The sequence below is a fragment of the Penicillium angulare genome (genome assembly GCF_028827245.1).
Source record: "Penicillium angulare strain IBT 27051 chromosome Unknown utg000004l_segment0_segment0, whole genome shotgun sequence".
Lineage (NCBI taxonomy): Eukaryota > Fungi > Ascomycota > Eurotiomycetes > Eurotiales > Aspergillaceae > Penicillium > Penicillium angulare.
The window spans coordinates 6,524,871-6,539,411 of NW_026623163.1; the positions used below are offsets into that span (position 1 = coordinate 6,524,871).

The 14,541-nt window shown below is 46.0% G+C and overlaps 2 protein-coding genes across 2 annotated transcripts; both read left to right on the forward strand.

Annotated features, from left to right (window-relative positions):
• Window positions 1-8,595: 8,595 nt before the first annotated feature.
• N7478_006340 (HMG-box domain-containing protein) lies at window positions 8,596-10,240 on the forward strand (the record flags this gene model as incomplete). The annotated part of the gene is made up of 2 exons (XM_056922554.1): window positions 8,596-8,826; window positions 8,999-10,240. 2 exons carry the CDS (start codon window positions 8,596-8,598, stop codon window positions 10,238-10,240), a joined length of 1,473 nt encoding a protein of 490 aa, XP_056780591.1.
• A 962-nt stretch (window positions 10,241-11,202) lies between these two features.
• Window positions 11,203-11,702, forward strand: N7478_006341 (putative prefoldin subunit 1; the record flags this gene model as incomplete). Its single annotated transcript, XM_056922555.1, has 3 exons — window positions 11,203-11,232; window positions 11,317-11,483; window positions 11,534-11,702. The coding sequence occupies 3 exons, from the start codon at window positions 11,203-11,205 to the stop codon at window positions 11,700-11,702; spliced, it is 366 nt and encodes a 121-aa protein (XP_056780592.1).
• Between the last annotated feature and the right edge of the window lie 2,839 nt (window positions 11,703-14,541).

Consider the following 14,541-nt stretch of genomic DNA (forward strand, 5'->3'; position numbering starts at 1 on the left):
TCCATTATAGGAATGAGTCTTTTATTTTATTTTTACTTTTTTTTATATAAAAAAAAACACTCAAAAATCCACTTCGAATAATTATACACGCTAAGTGTGGATGATATACTGATTCAACTCCACTGCATGGACCACGGAATGAGTTCCCCGTTTCGCCCTATACCACATGTGGCGAGAAAGGTTAAATATGAATTTCTGATCCTCTCGGGTCGAAGGTACGAAAATGGCCAAAATGCGTCTTGTTTGTTAAACTCATAGGCTTCGGTGTTAATGAGGGCCGAGCCGTAGATCTTTGGATGTGATAGAGTGGATATTCTTGATGGGATGTGCCGCAGCCATCACATTTCTGATTTTGAGACGGGCTCGAGACCGGCTCGATACTGAGACCACTCAACTGGTCTACGGTATACTTTATCGTCTTGGCCTAGTAGATCCCGCAGGAATAGAGCGAGGCAGAATCAAGGCGTTCTGGAGATAGTTTATGTTGCTGTGTAGTGATCATATCTTTTTTCTCTCCGTCAAAGCGCGGAAATTAGTGGGGATAAGGGGGACACAAGACACCACGGGATGGCTCGCCCCGTTTTCTGTCATTCAACGGAGAGATTCACGCACAGGTGAAAAGCAGACGGCATACTAGGACGATCATCCAGAGCACACCCGTAGGAACTTCGTATAGAGGCCTAACTTGGTTCGAAGTTACATTGCCGGAAATGCCGAAGTGACCATCATTTCCACCCGCACACACTATCTACATGCCTACTAGCACTGCCAGTTCACGAAGTATCCGCTGAAGGCCGAGTAAACCCGATCTCTAGACGGAGTACGAAGCTCCAGTCCTCTTCATCTTGTCCTATAACATTTCGCGTAGTAATTCTCTGGTCCATTCTGTTCAGGTTCTAAGTTTCAGTGCCGCGTAGACTGAACTTAACACTCCGGACACTCCACGGACACTCCACGGAGGTGGAGTCATCTGGCCATTAATCGCCTAGACCTTGAGTTTCAGCCGTTTAAACCCTGAAATTATAGATAGGTGATGGAAGATAGACGGTCGATCAGGATCATAGCTCCTTCCTCTTCTGATCCACTCATGCAACTCATTTTCACCAAAGTGTGACCCGCATTTCCCCGTCCACTCGAAGGGGAGGAAGCCGGTACGGTTCCAAAGAACGCAACCTTGACTCCTTACAAATCCGTCGATAGTCAGTCCCCGAACATGGTCCCCGCGGATCCATGCGTTCAAGACGCGTGGGTTATCGGTTGATCTTCACCCCAGGAACCCCAGGAATTCATATCGTGATCTTGATGTCATTATATAGAGTAACAGGCTAACGACCATTATAACCTTTGTAAAGATTTCCCGAACATTGCTATGATGTGGTTATGTACAAGAATAATGTACGTAGGCACGGAGCTTCATAGGGCGGTTGAAACCCCGGAGCTCGGGAAGTATGGGGCGAGGCGAGGAAGTATTTGTCAACCTTGACGCGGGATGTTAGTTCCAATGTTAGAGCCTGAGACAATTGGTCTTTCTCGACGCGCTAATTGGAGCAGATAATTGCATTGAGAATCTCTTTATTCCTTCAAAACATTTTTATCCTATGATTTTATCTAACTTTGTTTTTTTTTTGCACTCCGGATACCACTCTAAAATCCCTTTAATTTGCTGCACGGCATAATGATCCGTGCCATATTATCCGCATCTGATCGCAAATCTACCCTAACTAAGTACGATCGAATTTGCAGGGGAAAAAGAAAATACAAACCATACCTCTCTATTCGTGCATAGATTGATCCATCTCACAGTCCTCGGTAAAGATGATTCATAATAATAGCCACTGTATGTAAATTTGCTCAGGGTTTAATTTCAAGTAGCAGCCCCGTGTTGATCTGCGCTCTTCGAAACAGGCGTTTATGCATCTCTCTCTAGCTGTGCAAAGACCAACAGAACTTTCAAGTACCTTTGCTGGCGTGAAATGGATGGCCAAAATTACTTTGCAGATCGATCGCAATCTACTGTACCACTCGGATGAGTTCGGCCGATGGGGCTAGGGACGGCAGAGTCCAAGTATACTAAAAAAACACTAAGGACAATGTAGAATAGGGCCATGATGGCGCAGTCGCAGGATTCAATCACATCAGGGATCTGTCAAGCTAGTACGATGATGTAGCACTGCAAGGAAGAAACCTATTTCTTTCTCCGATCTACATTTCCCCCTGTCAGTATTATTTTTTGTTTCTCTGATTCTCTATCTGCTCGTTTATTTCCTTTTTTTCTTGCGCTGGCAAGAGCTATGGAGTGATGATCCGCATGGATAGTCCGCACAGGGGAAATATGGGTAATCCAAACTCAAAACCTGGCGTGTGGTTCGGGCGTCTTAGCCGAAATCGTTTTTCTGTCCTCCCTTTTTAGGGCAGTCAGCGTTTCCGATATGCAAACACATGACCGACCATGCATGCGACCGAGTTTCCGAGGGCTATTAGCCTTTTCGAATCGTAAGTGATAGGCAATGGATGGAGCCTACGGCCGCTATGACGAACACAATTGTTTTAAACTTTCCCTTCCTAGTCTAGTTCCCCTCCCCAATTTCCTACTATTCTCTGCCCGATAGCCAATGGTCAGTCTGAACCCTTGTCCACTTTGAGCAAGCTACGCGAGTATATCCTTCCGTTTATGGCGTTTTCATCCAGCTATTCATGATGTGGACCACAAAAAGTGATATTCCGCTTCCTTTCCCGCTGAGCCATGATTGTCATGGGAATCCAGACCTCCAGCGTCTAGAACTCATGGAGATGCCGCTTTTTGCCCCACGATCTTTCGGAGATATTTTGGTTCAGAATACGTAGTCGGAATTTCGTAGCCAAGGAGGTCCTTGGAAGAGACAGGTGGGTAAAACTGGGAGACTCCTTTCCCGTAAACAGAGTAAAAAGTGGGAAAAACGAACATCACCATGCTATCACACCTTAAAGTTTAGTTGTCCCCACAGAGAATTACCACGGGGACAAAAGTCTCGTCTTTTGAACCTTGTGGACTCTCAACATGTCAGTGACATAGAGGTGCAGGCATGACTCTACGATGCATAAGTGTTGGTGTGTTGGAAGAATGATACTGGTCGCAACACTGGCGGTGTCCACTCATCCCCTCCGACCAAGTCCTCCACGAGAAACATGGAGACCATTCTTAGGACATAAGGATCGACGGGAAATGCCGATGGCATCTTTCCCGCCAAAGCAGCTTAGACCGTAAAATCTGACCAGTAAGCTTTAAATGAGTCGAGGAAAAGGCCAAGGTCCAACGGGTCTGCCGGGCTACGGAGGAGCCCTGGAGCAATTTCGGAGGTAGATGAACTAAAACATAAGCAATCAGAGAACTCAATGCCAGATTAACGCTAACTTCAATCTGGTTCTCAATGCCTCTAAGTATGCGCTTGAAAGTGCCCGATGGTATCTAAAAATCCTCCCGTAAAGGCTAAACGTATTTGAGTGACACTCCACAATGGATTGCTCTGTGGATACGAAAGGCAATCAACTCAACGGGCCCACAGACCAATAGTAAATTAGCTGGAATGTTGGTGACCGGGTGAATACCGTTCTCTGGTCATCGCTTTTGGGGGATGGGGGAGGGGCAAGGAGATCAGTACTCTTTTCGAAATTGAAGCCGACATTTTTGCTTTTATTTATAAATTATATTTTTTGAAGCCGTTGGACTTGCGAGTCACGACCAGAAAGAAAGGGAAAATAATAAAGACAAGAATAGGAAATCTTGTCAGCGAGTGTTCTCGGACCCCTTCGACTCGGTAGATATCCCCGGTTCATACTGAGAGATACCAAAGAATAGAGAAGTCTTCAGGGATGAAGGGCCAAAGGCGATGCTTTACCGGGGTGGTTTCTTTGATCGTGGTCTCCCTCGTGGCAGCCACGGCTTGGGCGATCCAACCCCAATCTATTGATGCGCCAGATGCCAAATACGGTATCACCCGCATTAATCTGTATGTTACTATCGGTGTCGCTTACCGGTTGACCCAGACTTGAGCCTTTGACTTAGTGTGATAATGGCATCTCAACAATATCAAATCGCCAGTCTATCCACCAACATGAACCGGGCCCGGAATTGTACAAACCGGTCGAGTGTTGATCGATGGCAACATCCACTAAACCCGAGATCCACACACCACCGCGCCAGGATCGGCGTTACTAGGTGTAATTTTGGGCTCGCCCAGATCCTAGTAAGTATACTGTCGTCTACATGTAGGTAGCGGTACTGTAAGGATGTGCTAATGGTCAATTGGCCCCTGACTAGTTTACTCGGTGGCGGATTGACAGCGGGCGGAGTGCGCTGAGGAAATCCCGCATGTACAGGCAGCTTGAACCAGTTCTTCTTATCTTCATGCTGGAATCTTCTCGGCTATACCCTCGCTTGTTGTCGATCCCCCCATACCAGGATTTCGAACCAACTTCAAGTCCCACCATCCTAGAGTTTACAATACTTCATTCCCAAATATCACAACCATATATCTTGAAACGAGATACCTTTAGAAGTTCGCCGGGTTTGGTACAAGAACAATAGTGGTGTTTGAGAATGAAAGTGAACCGTGAAAAGGGTGATCTGTGCTCTCTCCATCAGTGTCGGCAAAGCCATTACAGGAAATCCATGTCAGCGAATCCCGTCAGCAGGCCACTTTGACTAGGGTCAAACTCCGGTTCAAGTCCATATTAGTGAATTGCCCAGACATTTTGAGGTTGCATATGCAAGAAATGGCTTGGTCTCCGAAATACGTAGGATGAGTTGAAGGGCAATAAAAGCGAGGCAGGGCTTGAGCGGGGGCAATCCTTGCCGTCAATCTCATTCTGAGTTGACGAACTTGTAGGGATTGACTGGTACGACGGCGAACGAGGATTTGATTGCTCGGAGGTCTGAGCCCCTGGATTCTATGGCTATCCATTAAGGTATGGACTTGTCTATTAGTGATGGAAAAGGGAAATTCGGAATTATTCCTAAAGCTTGATCTATACTTCGTACCAATATCATTGAAATCCATGGTTGTCGAGATTAATCAAATCGTCTCTCGCCAAGTCTGTATAGAGACCGATATTTCTTAAAAAAGATTACTATCAAACGTCGTTGCGGCTTGTGCAGTCCAGACTGAAATACGCCCGCGAACAGTAAAGCAAAGTTCTCACGTTATACGTTTACTACAATGAACATTCCCGGGTGTGGTAAAAATATCATCCAGGTCCCAGGACTTGAGAGAAGCCACCTGCATCGCCCGGTTGCTCTGACCACCCCGAACTACTCAGAGTTCTAAGTTTGTGCTTCTAAGTTTGACAACCACATGGCATTTTGCGCAGCCACCAAAGTCTAGTTATAGGGCAATCAATGGCCAAAGAGCTGAATTTCTGCGCCCGGCTGTATTGATCAACAAAGAGATCCGTGCAGTGATCACCCTGAAAAAACGTGGTTGAAGGGGTTCCTGCGCAAAGTAGCGGGACACCGGGGACATGCAGTGGACTCCCCTCGAACTCCAGTTCGTCCTGGGCCTACACCGCAATGGAAAATGGGGGCTTGATCTGTGAGACGGTCTTATGGACAAGGAACTTCATGAAAGAAAAAAAAAGATGTGGTTGAGCTAAACTTGATCCGGATGAGGCTGACAAGTTCCCTGTAAGCGCGAGCCGCGAGGCGTTTCATCCTGGAATACAATGTGAAAATCCGGATGCGGCGGCGAATGCTCGGAAATTGCCACATATATTACAGGTTTTACTAGAGCACTTTGAGTTCTGGGAGGGAGAAAAGGGAATTCGACTCCAGTGTCCATCATCTGTCATGTCTCCCCGAAATTGACAAATCTCGTGCTTTAGGGCACAGAGTGTCGATCCCATGCAAGTCAGTGGGGCTACACGTGATATAGAAATCGGAATAAGAAGGAACCTGGGGGAGGGAAGGTGCGATGCGGAGATTTGATTGGTGAGAGTCAGATGATTTGACGTCCATGTATTGGATGCATTTACTGTGATCTTTTAGGGAGACGGATTACCGAATGCGGTATAGGGCTGCCCAATGCGGCTAAGTACAGAGTTGGGCTGTCCAGTCCAGACCCGCCGGAGAAACTAGCCTGTCCAATTAAATGTATTGTGGCGTACATAGATGAGGTGGACTATTATTTGGACCAGCCTCAAATTTACTTGTACAATACCATAACAGTTGAGGGGGGCCGGCGGTACAGCCCGACTCCACTGGGTGAAGCTGTCAGGCCTGTCGCGCGTCGATCATTAAGATTGGCGCTCCACCAGAATCGCTTAGCCGAGATAAACGGCATGATTCCGCATGAATCTATTACAATTGGAGGATCTTGAGGTCGTATCATCATTTCGAAGCTCTTCCCCTCTTGCCCTCCCCCCAACATCCCAGGCGATTTCCATAGTAGCCACCATTCTAACTAGCTAGCCCCTCTCTTTCCAACCCCCTCTTATACGCAGGGATTGTACGAATTATAGCCAGCTGGAGCCCATTTTAAGATCGAAGTCCGACTTGAACCATGGTTTGATAAGCCATGTCCCACTCGCTCGATGTCACCTCCAAGAGGGCAACAATTCTTTCTTTAATTCTAGAAAGTGGCCAGGGATAAACAACCCAGGGCGAGGCCTAGAGGAATGGGGAATTAATCCCAGTACTAGTATCACAGCCGATACCGATGTGGATCTGGATCGCCCTCGACACGGACTTTGATACTTTGGGGATTACTGAAATAGGTTAACAGTCGAATATCTTGGTTTGATAAGCCCGCTTATTGTAATTTCATGCAGACATTAGTGGCAGTGTTCAATGCTGGGGCAGAAAAGAAAGTTACAAACGTTTAGCAGGGGATCGTCGGTGTTAATACCAATCTCTGGTCCATCACCGAACGGTTCATGGTGCCCAGGTAATTATAGAGACGATTCGCGTTTTGAAGCTCGATTGAGATAGTTGCATCATTAAACTTAAAATTTCGTCGAGCCTATGACTGTTGATATCGTCTTTGCTTTTTTACTATAATCATTCTTGTTAGTATTTTTTCTCCTCCGCGGCAAACCGTCAGCATAAGCGATTCTTGTTTACCATTACCCCCTGGCCCGTATTTTCTACGATGGGGATTTCAATCTGGCCGATTTCATCCCCGGATGCTGTGCAAATGCCCAGGCATCGGATAATTCCTAGAGGTCCATGGTCTCCCCCCTGCTCGTCAGATCCAGAGTTTAGATCCAAACCCCGGGTCCATTTTTGGGATCGCTTTGCTATCCTTCTTTCTTGTGCAGTATCTACCATGATTAGATTTTTTTTTTTTATCTGCTTATTCTTTGAATTGCCTCGGGTCACAAAGAGAATATATCGGCGAACATTGAAGTGTGAGGAGCCCGATGGCAAGTATGGGGGAAGCTGGGGACCGTGCAGAGGAAATAATACCTGAAGTGGCCAAGAGGTATCATAATGAAAGAACAAGCGATTTAAAATGGCATGCGGGATACAGGGCAGACCAATAGGTGGAAGCGGGCGAAGTGCATTTTTTACAAGACACAAAGCCAGTAAGAAGAGTCCAGCCCCCACAAGTTGCCATCAAGAATCACTGAATCAGTGACAGGGGAAGAAATAAAATAAAGATTTTTTTGGGAAGAATTAAAAAAAAAAGAAAGAATATAGCGAGATCGAGAGAGTGGAAATCCATAGAAAATCACAATTTAAAATCAAATAAAATAAAATAAAATAATATCATTAAATCCACACCAGATCCTCCCCCCGATTCCCCCCAATGCCAATTAACCCCCAGATCCACCAGAAATTAAATTCAGAAAATTATGATATTGAAAATTAAAACAATGAAAATAAATAGCGTGATCTTCTTTTTCTAAAAAAAATCATTAAATATTAAATAAAGAAAAAAAAACATAAATCGTAAAATCGTTGGAAAATAATGATTCAAGAGATAAAATACTGAATTTCAAGCTAAAGATCGTTCGTAGACGCCATCAAAATAGATCTAACGTCTTGGTACTGTATTGTAGTCCCTCTGCTCCAGTGCATGAGTCAGTTTCAGCCTCCCAACTGGTTCGTTGCCGGCAATCACTTCTACTCGTCGCTCTACTACTTCTACCTCACCTCCACCCTGCTTCTCTTCCCTTCAACCCAACCTTGATTTCTTATTTATTCAAGACCCGCCCCAGGTCCACTTGTCTCCTCAACCTATTCTTTTGAATATCTGCCTTCTTCTCTACACTTTGTGGATCTCTAAGACAGACTTGCTACCTCTTCCCGTCTATCCAATTAAGTCTTATTGTCTCTCTGTTTGTCTCACTCCATCTCCCGTGTCGAACAAACCTCTTTCGGCCGTCTTCTTATGCAAGACTGCTTGCCACATTGCTAAGAAGCTGCAAGGCAACCTGCCTGCCTTTCTTCTTCTTCTTCTTCTTCTTCTTCTTCTTCTTCTTCTACATCTTCCCTCCTTCTTCTGGAATCTTTCTAGATTAGTTCTCTATCAGATTGAACTAGCCGTTGTTTAGGCACTCTCCTCCCTTCTTTTTTTGATTCTCCAAGATCAAAAGCCTTCTCTATCATCGAGAGCAAATATGTCTGCAGTTTCTTCTCCAGAGTTTCCTCCGTCCCCTCCAATGGACGGCGGATTGCCAGGACTTGGTCCCTCAGACGCTCCTCCTTCGCCCCCAAGTGAGCGGATTGTTCAGCGGTCTCTCCGAGAGGCTGGCCATGGCCAGTTTCCATGCTCTAGTTATATCCCTGGTGCTGGTATCTATGGCTCCCAAGCCCATGAAGTATTCCAGCAGCCGCTCCCTTCTGTTGAGGTAAGCTCCATCAATGTTTCAACTTGACAACCGTACTTGGATTTTGCAGCTGACAGCTTCTAGATGTATAATTCTCCCCCCGCCCGCCTTCTACCAACAGGATGCCCCTCGATCTTACCCTGTAAGTATCCTCATGTCCATCGAAGTCGCAACGTATAACTGACAGTCATAGACTCAAATGTCACCAGGTCAAGAAGTGAGCACACCTGCATCTAGTACGCCTGATGATGACTCCAGCCCAAGCTGGACATCGTCACCGCGTTCAAAGCAGCAACGCCGTCGCCTGCCACCCCGAGCAAAGGCACCCCGCTCACCCCGTGGACGGAAGAGTCGCCCCCAAAAGGATTCTTCATGTTCTATTCACCTCAGTGCTCCCTTCAGTCAATCAACTGCACACCTTGCCGATGTTCCTCTTAAGGACATGCATGCTTGGGCTACTAGACCTGATCAGCAACGCTATGATGAAGTAAAGAGAAGGAGAAAGGTTGCCCGTCCTATGAATGCTTTCATGATGTACAAGTCGGCCTACTCAGAGCGAGCCAAAGCTTTCTTGAAGATGAAAAACTTCCAGGATGTCAACAAAGCTCTTGGTAAGAGCTGGAAAATGGAGCTTGAGGAAGTTGCGAGTTACTATATTGAAATGTCCAAACTTGAACACAAGAATCATGCCACCGCACACCCTGATTACCAGTTCAAGCCCAAGAAGGGCCCGGCGATGGCAACTCGTCCTATGACACCGACTCCAAGCCACACCACAGCAGCTTTGATGGACTACGGCAGCCCATCCTCTCAATGGACCGGTGACCTTGACTTCAGTTCTCCCCCTCCTTCGTATAATCATGGGCGATCCCAGAGCATGGAGTTCGGCGATATGCACGTTATGCGATCGCACTCCAACACTCCCTTCGAACATCCAGAGATGACATCTAGCTATCCATCATGGAACGGCTTCCCCTCTTCCGCTCCTACCATTCAGCCAAGTGCTTTACAAGGAAACATGGCATCTAAATCCGAGGACATGCGGCACTTCAAGTGCTCAACTCCATTGCCCGAGGAGATTCATTATGGCGTGCCTAGCGGCCTTAACGGAATCCCCGGTGAAGCTCATCATGATCTGATGCAGCCTCAGCACATGCAATCCAGTGGAATTAATCCTCAGATGCTCGGATACACTCAGGCCAACGGCGTGTCGATGGAAATGACTCCTACTTTTAATACGATTCCAAACCCTTACCCTGTTTGGGATAACTCACCTGCCACTCACGGCTTTCTGACTGCACCGCCTTCAACGCCAGTTTCTTATCATGTTGGAGTGTCGGCTACTGCTTTTTCTCCGGAGTTGCATCGCAACCCCTCATGGGACCCTAGCCACCATAGCTCCCACGACCTGGATGACTCCTGGATCGAGCTTTAAGTGGCCCTTAACTTTGGGTATCTCTGGAGAGTGATAACTCGTAAATCTGCATACGAGGACGAGGAATGATTTAAACTGCGGAGGACTTTTCATTTATTCAGCGGAACGAGGCATGGTGGGCTGGCTCATACACCGCCGCTCGGTTTCCTCGTCAAGATGACGAGCAAGCCGAGGAGCGGGTGGCTACCCCGATAGGTTTTGTGGAACGAAATCCAAGAGAGGAATTGGGAATCTACGATATTTTCATTTTTACTCTATCCCTTTTGTTTCCTTTGTCTATCGGACTCTTGATTTCTATTTCTTTGTTCCATTTCAAGATCTTTTGGGTATTTTGTCGGAGTTGGAGTGTGTGTTATTTGGAGTGTGGCGTCCTACCATTTAGGTGACTCTTATTTTTGTCAAGAGACTATTCCAAAGAGACTGATATGGAAAAAAGGTTACTTTTCAGGGGCTTTTTGGAATTGAGGATACATGTTTTGGCGTTGTTGGCTGAGTTAGGGTGTCTATTATGCTAGGAAATTTGGACAAAATTGACCATTTGCTCATGTTCATGTTCATGCAATGTACTATTCTTGAAAACAGAATCAGAAAAAGCCAAAAAAAAAACCAAACGAAGGCATTCGGTGTTTCGGTAAATCTTTCTGTCTGTACTACATAATTCCTGCATCTTCCCTGGAAGCCCTAAATCCGGTCAAACTCCCTCACCGCCCGCTGCGCCGTTCGCCGTTTGTCACCGCCTCCATCATCCAAGTGCCAGGGTGAATAGCATCGTCAACATTTAATTCTACGTCATTCCAGTGAGAGGAAAACAGAAAAGTCCACATCGCCAGCAAACATTGTAGCTGACGACCCACCTGATCAACCTCCGGGCTTCAAACATATAGTCGGGATTTTCTCCGCTACCCCACCACTCAACCCCTCCTTTCCACGACACGCAAACACATACCGACTCCCTAATCACAATGTCGATCCCACCCGAAGCTTTGCAGAAGGTAAAGCCCATTGCCTTAACTACTTGAAGCTCTATGTAGATTTACGGTTACCCGAGATGAAACCACTAACAACTCGCTTCACAGCTCCTGCAAGAGATTGAAACCCGTGCCATCGCCTCACAACAGCAAATCGGCATCACCAAGGCCCAACTCACTGCCAAGCAACGTGATATCCGCATGCTACAACTGACATCGAAGGAACTGTCAGAGCTTCCCTCCGAGACCAGAGTGTACGAGGGTGTAGGCAAGATGTAATTCTCTATCTAGCATGTTCAATTTGTTTCCCAGCTAATAATCCTAGGTTCGTCAATGTGCCCATCAACACCGTTAACAAACGTCTTACCCGCGAGAGCGCCGAGTCTACATCCGATATCTCCAATCTGGAGAAGAAACTGCACTACCACGAGACTACGCATAAGAACAGCCGGGAGAACTTTGAGCAGATCCTCAAGTCTGGAGGGAGGTCGTGAGATGGATTGAATATAATATGATACCATAATGGAGTTTCGTGCGATGGGGATGTTCATATTTCCTGGTCCCTGGGGAGGATCTTCTGCGGACTCGCAGCCCCTTGCTTTGACGCAGATGTCAAAATGCATGAGTTTTACCTTCGGAAATTCTCGAGTTCTCTATGCGGAGACTGCGGACTGCGTTGAGGAGAATAAAGGTAGCCGGTCCCTGCTCACGGGTTGAACTGATTCCTAGTTTGGAGCTACGGAAACCATGCGATTTGCCGACCTTGGATACCCAAAAAATGACTGGAAAAGAATTGAAAATCTAGCAGATGACAGTCATGCTTGCCTATCTATGTATGAAAATGAATACTTGCTTGTCGCCACACACATATGCCTCTCTTGTCTACTCCAGAGTTAAGAGCTAGGCCGATGGACCTGTCGACGCTCATGTCTACCACTATCTCAATATATGGAGAGACTACCTACACAAAGTGATTGTAAAGCCCCATAGCATGTAGTAATAGTATACCTCTGGCATGGAGCTTCTTCCTTCTTCCATCTCTCGATGCAGAGAGTTTCAGCAAACATCAATACCAATACCGGGCCTGTGATCTCCACACAATCTCCATGTCTTTGTCTCGCTTCCTTCTTTCCCCCTTCTCTTTTGAGTTGTCACTATCCATCAAATGCCGCTCAACCCTGGATTCCAAAGATGCCTTGAACTCTCGCGTAATGTGGATAATCGGGGTCACTCAGGCCCAGCTGCGGAGACGGTATCAAGTTATACCGACACCTATCACAGAAATCGAGCTTCGGTTCTGCTTGACGCTCTATAATCTCTGGCTTTTTTCATGCCCCTATGATGCAATATAATGAACCTGGGGATACTGGAACATCCATAAAAACCTTGGAATCACCACCTTCAATCTCGTACATACTTCTCTCAGGAGTATTAAAGGAAGGATCTATTCTCGAAGAACGTCAAATAGCTCGTCATTAAAAGAATATCACTCTCTATGGCTACCGAGAAGCCAATCCCAAAACTAAAGAAACGTTTGTCTAGGCAGTGAATGATAACCATAACCTCGAATATTTCCTCTAATTAACACGTCACAGCTATAAGAGCGCATCCTTTTCTATTTTTCACTGAGATTCCTCGTCGCCTTCCGTTACAACAGCTTCTTCTGAGGTCTAACACGAACATATCTCTACCCCGAACAAGTCTCTACTACGAACGGATCTCTACTACAACAGTCTTGGAGCCATCATAATGACAAAGCTCCACGCAAACTTGGGAGAGCTGCCCGTCGAACTGATCAATGAGATAGTTCAACATTCAGGCGTGATAGATGTGATCTGCTTGGCGCTATGCAATAAATGGCTTTCTAGTATCATCTCTGTATAATGTAACGTGAATTTTCAATTGCAATAAGCTTCAAAATAGAAGTTTATCCATCGGATCCCCACCGCATAGCTTCAATGTTGATCAAAAACATTTGAATATAGTTGTTATGTATGCAGCGTTTAGTCTACACCTGGTGACACCAGTTGACAGGCGTCAGCCCTTGGCCCCTTACATAATCCACAATCAGGATTGAATAAACCAAGTAAACTCCATTTGTGAAAGATGCAAATAATCAAAATTGATGTGGCTAATATTCCTGGTGATGTGACACGAACCCGACAGGGCGCCATTGTCGTCATTGTTGCGCATTATCTTGACCGTTTTTCTCTTCTTCTCATCTGACGGTGACGGATCGTCGCGCCCGATATTAAATATGACGTCTTTCTGCTGCGTGTATAACAGGCTAGATCCCTGCTTGGCTTGCTGGTTGGTATTATGTATCAGAAGTTTATTATCTATTATCTGTTTAATTTGTTGAGCTGGTATTCGATATTGATGGTGGTGGGGTGCTAGTATTTCTGGTGGGTCCTGTCTACTATGATCTTGTTGATTTGGTTCTTGATTTGGTTCTTGTAGTACTAGATTGATGTGTATTTTGTACGGGTTGCAGATTAGATGATATTGACTCGGAGGGTTTTGAAAAGTCTATTTCTATTTCATATCCAACTGGATCGGTGGATTACTGCTTTGAAAAAAAAACCATAATCCCTATAGATGGATGTAGTGTGCTGCGCTTCGAGTTTGCCTGATCTACTTGCGCTATAATTTGGCGAAATCTAGGACTAATATTTTTTTGAGAAAAGAATTCCATAAGCACAAGTAGAAAATTGAGGATCTTGCTTTCTTGTAATGTTGTGTAGTCAATGGACTTTGTTCATGTAGTCGCGCGCCAGAATCCTTTCTTTATCTCGAGATGTACCTATACTCATACGAAGGCAAAGAACAGAAAAGAACAGAAAAGCCATCCGAACGAACCACGCTCTGTCCAAAGCCGGAAAAAGTACCCTAGTAGCCCCAGGCTGGACCTTTCCATGAATCCTGCCCGAATTAGCAGCCACATCTCCCAAAGCATGCACATAGTCATCCTTAGCGCCGAGATGAAGAGCCGCCGACTAGTAGGTACAGTAGTTCAAACTCCGCGAATCGCCCATGAACCAGGGGTGCATACAGATACTGAAGTTGCCATTCCCCCTCTATTCTAAGAAGCGACGAAGGCCAACGAAGTGGAGAGATCGACAATAGCGCGATCCTATGCATCGTGCCTTGATCATGTGTTCTATTCTTGACCGTGGGTTCGACATTCTAGTGCTTTTACATACTCCGTAGATGAATGACCCGGCCGATGAGCGCTTGGAATGTGAACCATGTGCGAAAGTCACGCGTTTCCCTGGATCATTCGCGGGAACACCCGACCGTGCCTTGGTTCAGCTATGAAGTTCTATCAGATTC